Below are 9,323 nucleotides of genomic sequence, written 5' to 3' on the forward strand. Positions count from 1 at the left end.
CTTCGATACTGATTATTTAAGATTTACTAAAATGTTAATATTTATTTCTTACTACATTTGTTCTTAAAAAGTTACGAAAAAAAGGAAAAAAATAGTAATTTTCTAGGGTTATTTATAAATCATAGACAGAAAATAAATAATGAATATAATAAATATATTTAACCAGCTATATTAGCTAACATTTGTTTTAAAAGTGTACAATGTAATTTACAAGTAAACGCGTTCAAAACTAACAAATTCAGTTCATTTGGAATCATGTTTCCAAACTTTTAAGTTAAGTTGGATTAGGATTTCTTGTTATGATAAAAAAATCGATTTTCTAAAGTATTTTATTTATAAATTCCTATTTTTATTTTATTAGGTATTATCCAATGCTATTAGGTATTATCCAAATGCCCAAATTTTATCTTAGAAATTAATTACAAACGATTTTGTTGCTCAAAGATACTTTTCAATATTTTGTTTTATTTTCTCAAAAGATGCCCTTTACTGTTTCTAAAAGTTGAATATTTCCCGAATCGATATCGTTTGAATTGTTCACGCGAACACTAAATTTTTTATCGGATCAAACATGTAACTCCTTCTAGAGCGAAAAACCCACAAAAAAATTAAATAGCCATTTAGGAAAATGGATGCGTTGGCGACTTAATTGTGTACAAAACGATCTAAATCTAAAAGACCTCGCACTGTAAGGTACATGCTTTAGTACTTTATTCACCCCTAACTACCCCTCGTAAAGTAAAATGCAAGAATAGAAATAAACGTAAGGTTGTCATCAACCGCGTATTGAGTTTATTTGGGAAATAATGTGGGCATTCAAAATTAAAACCTAAACTGACTTTTCCTAATAGATACGATAAAAGCACGTGTGTGAGGTGCCATTTTTAGGTACTTAATTAGAAACAATCTAAATATTAATCCGTTCAAATTAAAAAGAAATGCGAAAAGGCACCACATATAATAAACAAAAAAAAAAGCCGATTGTAGTTTCTAATTGGTTACCACTACGTTCACCCCTTCTATAGATCCGTAGGCACCTACGATATTATCATACTTAATGACCACCCACTTTAATCCAATTCGCTCTATTATATCATGCCTTCTGGCAATCAATTCTGACAACATCTCGATAGATAAAAAACAAGTGAAGTAATTTGCAATCTGCTTACAATTAGTTAATGCCACCGTTTTAATGATTGGCCGGAGGGACGTTCTCCCCATAAAAAAAAACCGTCCATACTTCTGGGAAAATGTCAGATGTTGGAGACATTAATTGCGGAATTATGTAGACAAGTTGGGACATGATAAAATAAAGGTTGCGTTAAGCGGTAAAGAAAACAAGAACTTTAATTGTTGAGGAACATGTTTATTATGTCTACAACATTATTCACCCTGTATAAAGTAACATATGAAAATAATTAACTAGTGAAGGTTTCCATTGGTTTGACCTGAAATTTATGTACATCTCTTTGTGAATATTTTGATTGTCGTTAGAAGTTTAGTACTTTTTAGACTGTAAAATAGGATTAAAGAGTTTGATTTCCTTTATAGAGAGTTTACACTCTATTTGAAAAGTTAGTTAGGCATTTTAGGCACTAATTTACACAATTAAAGTCACATTTATGGCAATATACGTTTGGATATCAAACAATTTCCTTTTTATTTCTTTTATCAGTTTTGGGTACCGTTTATTGGCACCTTATATTCAAGCTGTTGTAAATATGTTCCCTGAATAAGATTTTTATCAATTTTATCGTCTTCGGCGATTGATGGATTGTCAATGGGGTTTAATGCATATTTCAGACAGGCAATTTCCGCGCAATCGATGAGATGTTTATTCTTCAATTTCCCGGGACTCCTTCTCACGGAAAAATATTGATCGTAGATAGCTCAGGTGGTCATTGGGTGACGTCACGCCGGTCGAATCGACCCTATCTCCGGGTTTTCTCGCAACTTTGCACCCTTTTCAGATCGAATAAGCGGTAGGGTGAACGTGTCATACCAAACTACCTGACATGCTTGTGTATGTTTAAACAATGAGTGATTCCCTCAGACGTTAATAAGAGCAATCGAGTGGGTTTATCGTCGGTGATGGCCCTCTGGGGTTCTCTAATAGGGCCCCAAGGGCCTCTTGATGGACTATAAAATGGTCAGAAGTGATTAGGTGAGTGGGAAAGTGATTTTACCGAACCCAATAAAGAAAATTGCTTAACAGATTTCGTGGGCAATTCTTAACTTCAATTTAGCTTCTAACTGTTTTTTTAAAGGATTCTATATATATTTAAATAAGTAATAGGTCATACAAACTGCAAAGTTTTGAGCAAAGTAGGCTTGATGTATTATAGTTGTCAAAGTCAAAAAAATGTTCAAACAAGTTAATTAATTAGTTATTATTTAATGTGAGAGTGTCTAAAAAGAATCTAAATTCTTTTTTAATAGCTCCAATAACATTAATAAAACACTAAAATTTATAATAAAATCCAAAAGCTTCTAATGAAAAAAACTTGAGTAATGTTAGTTTTTTCCTTCACGATTAATTTCATTGTCCCTGCAGATGTTATCAATGTAATAACGGGGTTGTGTTCCAAAAAGAAAAGCAAAAAGAAAATGGTAACTGTGTGTCTCAGATTTATTCCTCGAAATTCCTGATAAAATTGAATAAATTCTGAAAATGAAATCATCAACAATTTCCAGAAAATTGACTTACACACACCAATCGATTTCGTTGTAGTGGGGATGTTTATTAAGAATGAACAATATCATGCAGGGGTGCACGGAAAATGGAATGTTCTTTTACATGTATCTACCACCAGTGTTGTTCTGTATCGTACCATCATTATTTTCCGCTGGGTTGCTCATGAACTTGCTATTGTATAATATCGCGATAAAGGTAACACTAGTGCCAGTGAATTTTTAAAAAAACGAAACAAAATACAATAAATAAATTAAAAAAAAGGTAAAATGACGTAACCGATTGGGAATGACCTGGAATAAAATGGGAAAATTTATCGCGTGTTAGGATTCATAAATACGAAAACGTGGTGGTGTTTTTTGTATGTGAATTTTTGGATTTTGCTTGATGCAGCAAGGGGTAAGTAATTACGTTTTAAGGTTTTTCTGTTAATTATCATTGTTTTGGTAAACTGCAGGAAAAGCAATTATTGAAGGTATTTTGCACATTTTCAAAAACATAAAAGAAGGAATAATTGTTTAATATGATTTTAGTATATTTCATAAAAGAAACAAGCAAATTGGTATTACCAATATGTTTAATAGCTCCTCACAAACGGTGACTCAAAGATTTATACAATGTTTTCAAAAATTACAAAAAGAATATGAAACTTCGGTACCTGTTGAAAAAGTTTATGAGGAAGCAGTTGAAATGTTACAAAAAGAGCGACAGAAGAAGTCGCAATTGTCGGAAGAAGAAGGGGAAGCTATCAGTCTAACAAAATCCTTCAAGGATGCTCAAGAACAAAGAAATAGTCAAGAACCAATGTTAAATATTAAAGTAAATGAATTGTTTAAGGAATAACTCTGAAGTTATTTTGTATTTGTCATTAGTTTGTGTTTAAGTAATAAACTAGTACTAGCTATTCAAAACAATATAAAAATCATTTTTTAATTATGTTTTTTTAGTTGTATAAAAATGTAATTTAATTAATGTGCCTATTTTATTATTTAGTTGGTTAAATAATTTTGTGTATTTTGAAGTCTGCAAGCATCAAGAATAAGAAGAATAGTGTTTTAAACTTATCTATGGTTTTGAAAAAGGTTAGGTTATGTTTTGTGGAAACGCCAAAATTTAATTTCAGAATGCAAATTTTATCTTTTTAAGAGAAATATTTTGAATTTTGTGGAATGGAATCGACAGTACGAACATTTGTAAGTGAAGCACACATATTTATACGGCAGTAAATACCTAATTTATATTTGTTTTACTACAGGCTATCCCTAACGAGTTGTGTAGAAGAGCCGGTATTGCAGCTACATGGCATTCAATAAATAATTTAGGTATATTTCCTTCTCAAAGTGTAAATCCTAGTATCCCAGACAGACCAAGCCCATATGGACCTAGTGAAGCCTCGGTATTTAATGTTCGTCAAGACATATTACTATTTGAGCCTATTCTAAGGAAACTTGTGAACGAATCCAATGGAATTTTCTTAAATTTACAAATTCTTACATCTGGTAATGTTGCGAACTTAAAACAGGAACTATTAAAAGTCAGTCATCAGTATAGGTCAGTAATACGTGCATGCTTGGAAAATTTACAAGATGAAGTAGCAAGGGTTGATGAACATACAAGTGAAAATATGAAAAATTATATTACTATATTCTACTCTATTGAATGTATATGGCATCTTTGTGAAATCTTATTTATAGAAAATATACCTGGTAAGTATAATACAATTATATAATTCTAGTCTTCATGCTCCACAAATGTTTGTTTCACTTATCAGGTAGTATAGTTCTCCCACACCTTTTGGAATGGGTCAGGTTTCATTTTCCTAAATATGAAAGGCAAGCAACTATTTATTTAAACTCTGATATTGATAATATTGAATTGGATCCTGATTATTGGAAAACAGTAATTGGTTGTCTTCTTCAAGGGCGAGTGGAAGTTGTTAGGGCTCTTTTGACACTGCATTCATCAGCAAACAGTCCAGTGTTTAAACTGTTTGACCAAACATTAAAGTCGATGCCCATTTACAATGTAAGCAATATTACACACTATATACTTTTATTATAAATTCTTATGCCCACATATATTTATTTAGGTTTATAGTGGTACTTCTGTGACAGAGTTTAATTTACGATGGAAGCATTGGTTGGTAGACACACAGTCGAAGATAGATGCTAAATCATTTGTCTCAGAAAGTCATTTAAACCTTATGATGAAGGTAAATTTCCATTCACTTTCATTTCTTGTCCTTTATCATTATTTTATCCAATTATTTAAAAACATTTATTAGCTTGCAGTTGGTGAAGAACTGGCTTGGAATCAGGTACAAGCTCAGTGTGAGGCTTGGTACGAATTATTAGCCTCCTGGCTGTTTTTTACTGAGCCAACTGTTAAAACTTTTGAGCTAGGTCAGTTTGCTAGACGATGCATTGGTCGTATGGGCGTTAGAGATCACCTAAGACATCTAGACCAAATTCTTTTGGCAGCATTAGAAGCTGATATATTTCAGGTAAATTTCTTATTTTTAATTTGCAATCTGATTAGTATATTATGTAACTTCTTAGGTGATAAAAGAAATTCAGCACATGTCTGAAAATGGGTGGTTTGTGAGCCATTTAACTGACTTGTTATTTCATGCAGGAGTTTTGGATACTTTAGATGGGACCAATGAGGACTTGTAAGCATAATTTAATGTTTTTTGTATTATTTTGTTTCTTATTTTAAATATTAAGGGTGGCTGGACGACTTCGCGAGTCTTTCTTAATTGATTATGGGGTTCTAATGAGTAGCCACCATTCCTTGTGGCAATTGGGCTTAAGTTATTTGGATCATTGTCCCTCAGATGGTCTACATGTTATTCAATTACTGCTGCAAAAGTTGCCTTTAGGAACTGAAGTTCGAGTGCAAAAGATTGTTCGAGAGGCACTTAAAAGAGACCTCCATCCTGTGGGTATGTTAAAGAAAACAATTAAATTTAAAGGAATTGTTTGTAAATATGTATGCAACACATCGTACACTTCAGCATAAGAAATTGCTGATACTAACTACGTAATACTACTTTGCCCTGTGCTGACAGCACTCATAATTTCTTTTATATGTAATATTATATTTGCTCATCAAACCCTATTCGTATAAAATTGCAAAGTGCCTATAGTTTTCAATGTAATAGCGATTAGCTCCATCGCAGCACGTGCGCGACGAGCGGTCTGGTCATTGAGATAAAAAGATGATTAAAGGCTTCCTGGCGACATTAAAACGTGGTATGTGGAAAGTAACAACAAAAAGTGCGGCTGTATTACGAGCGCATTGTTATAAATTTGGTGCTTCTCGTCGCCAGTTATGTAAGGGTTGTTCCGGTAGTAAGGCGAAATATCTGCCGCGGCAAGCAGGAACTTATAAAACTTTTATAATGTCTTTTTTATGAGTCGGTACGACGATGGCGCGCCGCGACGCGATGCGGCGGCTGTTGTATAACTATGGAATGAATATTTTAAAATTAGATTTGTTAGCAGAACTCCTAAGGGATTCGGTCGAAACTTCACTCGGCAAATAAACGTTTTTGATATTATAATACCGTCCCTCGAATTATTTAAGCATAAATGTTGAAAAGTTGGAAGCAACTGTTTCCGATTCACTGAAGCAGCCGCGTTTCCTTGTTACCACTCCTCGACTTTTAAAGATAATATTAACTAAGCATATATGTATCATATAACGTTGCAAGCCTCCTGAATTCAAACGCCGCTTTTTTAAACATACATTCGTAACTGCTTTGCTTTCAGTTTTATATTTAAGCGCCGTACTTCTTACTTTCAACTTTCCCATTAATAAATCTAACTTGATTCAGTTGTTAAAGTTCAAGGGGGTAGTAGAAAAAATAAGAGGGCAAAAAGAGACATCAACATAAACTTGAGAAAATTTCATATATTATCCCAAATACTTTTTGTAAAAGAATTAGTTTTTTTTGGTAAATTCTTCTGGTTCACTTTTAACATAAAAACAAAACTAAAACAATCAGCCGGATTATTATTAAGCTTACGTCTTGTAGGAAATGCGAACAAAACGAACCGTTGGTGTTAAGTTTGCTATATAAAATAAAACATCGGATTTAAAAAAAGAATTAAAATTCACACTAGTCAAATCATATTTCTATGTAATGCATTTTCTATGCTCGTTAAAGTGAAATAATTTAGGTGTTCTTGTCTCATTGTGTTGTTTGACTTATTTAAAAAGCAGTTTATTACTTAAAAATTCGTTTTTGAATTAATATTCTGCCTTAAACGGACTACCTTAATGAGGAAAAGTTGTTGCAGCTTGTTACACCCTCGCCGGGAATCGAACCTGGGAACAACAACGACAAAACGCACCTACTAGGTTTGCATATCAGCAAAACTTATTTAAATATATAAAGCACATGAATAAATTATTTGATTTACTTTATAGAGAATAATGTCTTTATGCACTTTATTAATGTTGAAGCGTTTTCCGTTGCAGGTAGTAATCATCAAATTCAAATAAATGCGTAAGGCCTAGTGCGCACTACGATTTTTTAGTCGCTGCGGTCGCAGGAAATAAAACCGATGCACGCACTTGCGACCAAATAATCGCAGCTTTTAGTCATTTTCAAAATGAGCGTCACAAAAACAATGTGTATTATGGCATTGTTATTACGAATAAATGCTAATAATACTAAAAGGAAGTAGAAGAAGCAGTATTGGTTCCATCCTATCATAAATCAGAGATTAGTAAAACGGCAATTTTCTTTTTTCAATTTCGGATATAATTTTTTCCGTATCCAAAACACTATATGACGTTTCTTCTTCCTTTGCAACAAAAGATGCATAATATGACTCGTTTGATAACCACAACGTATTCATTCATTATTCACAAAACAGCAGGTGATAATCATTGGGTTGCCACAAAGTAGTCGCAAGTGCGCGCAGGTTCATTGATGTAGTTCTTAGGCTTTCACGGCCGGCGTATATCGATGCGGTGTTTTCTTTCGGGCTTTTTGACCGTGATCCGTGGCATTTTACTTTTCCAGTTACGACTCAGCACCTGCCCAATCACCACTGAAGATGCAAAGAACGGCGAAACGTTTGGAAAAGTAAAATTCCACGGACCACGGCCAAAAGGCCCGGATGGAAACACACCAGGTTCATTACTGTAAGTACAATTCGTTCTACATCCGCGACAATCGCGCCACAAGAAAAATATAACCAGCTACGATTTTTTTAATCCTTTTATTAAAAAGGAAAAAATCGTAGTTTGCTTCATCTTCATTTATTTAGTGTCAGAAAACGTTTTAGCGTTTTCATATTTACGTTCATATTTTCCCAAAGGGACAGTTTTGAGTTTTTTCCAGTTATCAATTAAATTTTTCGATACCAATAAATGATACCAACAAAAGGTAGTTGTGTTTAGTTAATACATAAATAAAAAAATCAACGTTGAGCTTTTTTTTCAGACGACTTTAAAAGCCTTTTGACTCCTACAATTCCCGGGTCCTTTCATAGTCCCAGTCCGCCCCTGCACAATAGAATCCTTACGTAAGTAGGTAATATAAGTTCTAGTTTCAAGCTGCTACAGTCAATTCTAACTTCGCCTTTTTAAGGAAACATCGCCGGACAACATTTATCAAGGAAAAAAGGAAACGTAACCGAGGAAATTGAAACGATATATTAGACATCGCGTCACATTTCGTATCATTTTTTAAGACCTTCACGATAGCGGGTTTTGGCTGCGTACGATATCGTCATCAACACGTTCCATTCCATTTGATCGACTCTGAGAACTATTGGATTCTGCCAAATACGTTTATTTTATGGACAAACGCAAAAAATAAACCAAAATCTTTTAGAATGTTTCACATAAAGAAATAGGAGATACTTTAAAAGAGAATTAACTTCCAGTGGTGTTCGCGTTTTTAATCTTTCAAAATCGATAAAAACTTTATTACTGCGATGAAGCTAAGTTGAAATTAAGTTAGTGGGAAAAGTAAAAAGTTTCCTTTCAACTTGCCTTCATTAGACTGAAAACTTTTGCGGTATAAAGTCAATTATAATAGATCAAATACTGATTCTGCAACTAAAGATTGAGTAATTATTACTTTTATAACGGGGTAGGTATTAGAAATATTCTTCTATAAATATTTAAAAGAAGAACGGAGAAATAAAATTTTACCTAATTCACGAAATTGTTAATATTGTCTATTCCATTTCATTTAGTTACTTAGGAATGTATGGCAACGACAGAAAAAAATTCAAAAGCGTAATATATTACATTCTTGCTAAATTTGGGTGAAATCTTGACCAAAAAATTTTTTACCATATTGCCAGTAAATACCTTCTCAAATGTTTACTTTGATAAACTTTAGCTTCATCATCATCATCTTAAAGTCGTCAGTCCTAAGCGTCAGTGGTTGGACACGCACCTCCTCTGTTTCCTAACCTAAGCTAATCTTCACATTTCCCTAAAACTACAACAACCCACATCCTTACCTATTTGCGAGCGAACAGTAATTTAATCTAGGTCTACCACTACCCCTCCCAACTCCCATTTCCGCCTCTAATATGTCTCTGACTAAACCTTCATGCCTGAAAGTCCTCTATTCTCCAAGTACTTCGAATCGGAGAGGAAG

At 33.3% G+C, this 9,323-nt stretch overlaps 2 protein-coding genes and 1 long non-coding RNA gene across 3 annotated transcripts in view; all 3 read left to right on the forward strand.

The window, feature by feature from the left end:
* The window catches only part of LOC112906675 (nuclear pore complex protein Nup85-like), a 9,979-nt gene extending 6,444 nt beyond the window's left edge, over nt 1–3,535 (forward strand). Inside the window, exon 8 of the mRNA XM_025981282.1 lies at nt 3,333–3,535. Coding sequence (XP_025837067.1) covers nt 3,333–3,535 — 203 coding nt within the window. The remainder of the gene's footprint in view (nt 1–3,332) is intronic.
* Nucleotides 3,536–3,745: 210 nt separating this feature from the next.
* LOC108736598 (nuclear pore complex protein Nup85) overlaps nt 3,746–9,323 on the forward strand; it is a 10,666-nt gene continuing 5,088 nt past the window's right edge. Inside the window, exons 1-7 of the mRNA XM_018469076.2 lie at nt 3,746–3,885; nt 3,948–4,398; nt 4,464–4,717; nt 4,782–4,904; nt 4,977–5,195; nt 5,251–5,363; nt 5,419–5,636. Coding sequence (XP_018324578.1) covers nt 3,862–3,885; nt 3,948–4,398; nt 4,464–4,717; nt 4,782–4,904; nt 4,977–5,195; nt 5,251–5,363; nt 5,419–5,636 — 1,402 coding nt within the window. The 5' untranslated portion in view covers nt 3,746–3,861. The remainder of the gene's footprint in view (nt 3,886–3,947; nt 4,399–4,463; nt 4,718–4,781; nt 4,905–4,976; nt 5,196–5,250; nt 5,364–5,418; nt 5,637–9,323) is intronic.
* On the forward strand, nt 7,984–8,846 carry LOC112906695. The gene is made up of 3 exons (XR_003232516.1): nt 7,984–8,093; nt 8,151–8,240; nt 8,298–8,846. It is a non-coding gene; the product is annotated as an uncharacterized LOC112906695 (long non-coding RNA).

Source organism: Agrilus planipennis, unplaced genomic scaffold (genome assembly GCF_000699045.2).
Source record: "Agrilus planipennis isolate EAB-ADULT unplaced genomic scaffold, Apla_2.0 scaffold5, whole genome shotgun sequence".
Classification (NCBI taxonomy): Eukaryota; Metazoa; Arthropoda; class Insecta; order Coleoptera; family Buprestidae; genus Agrilus; species Agrilus planipennis.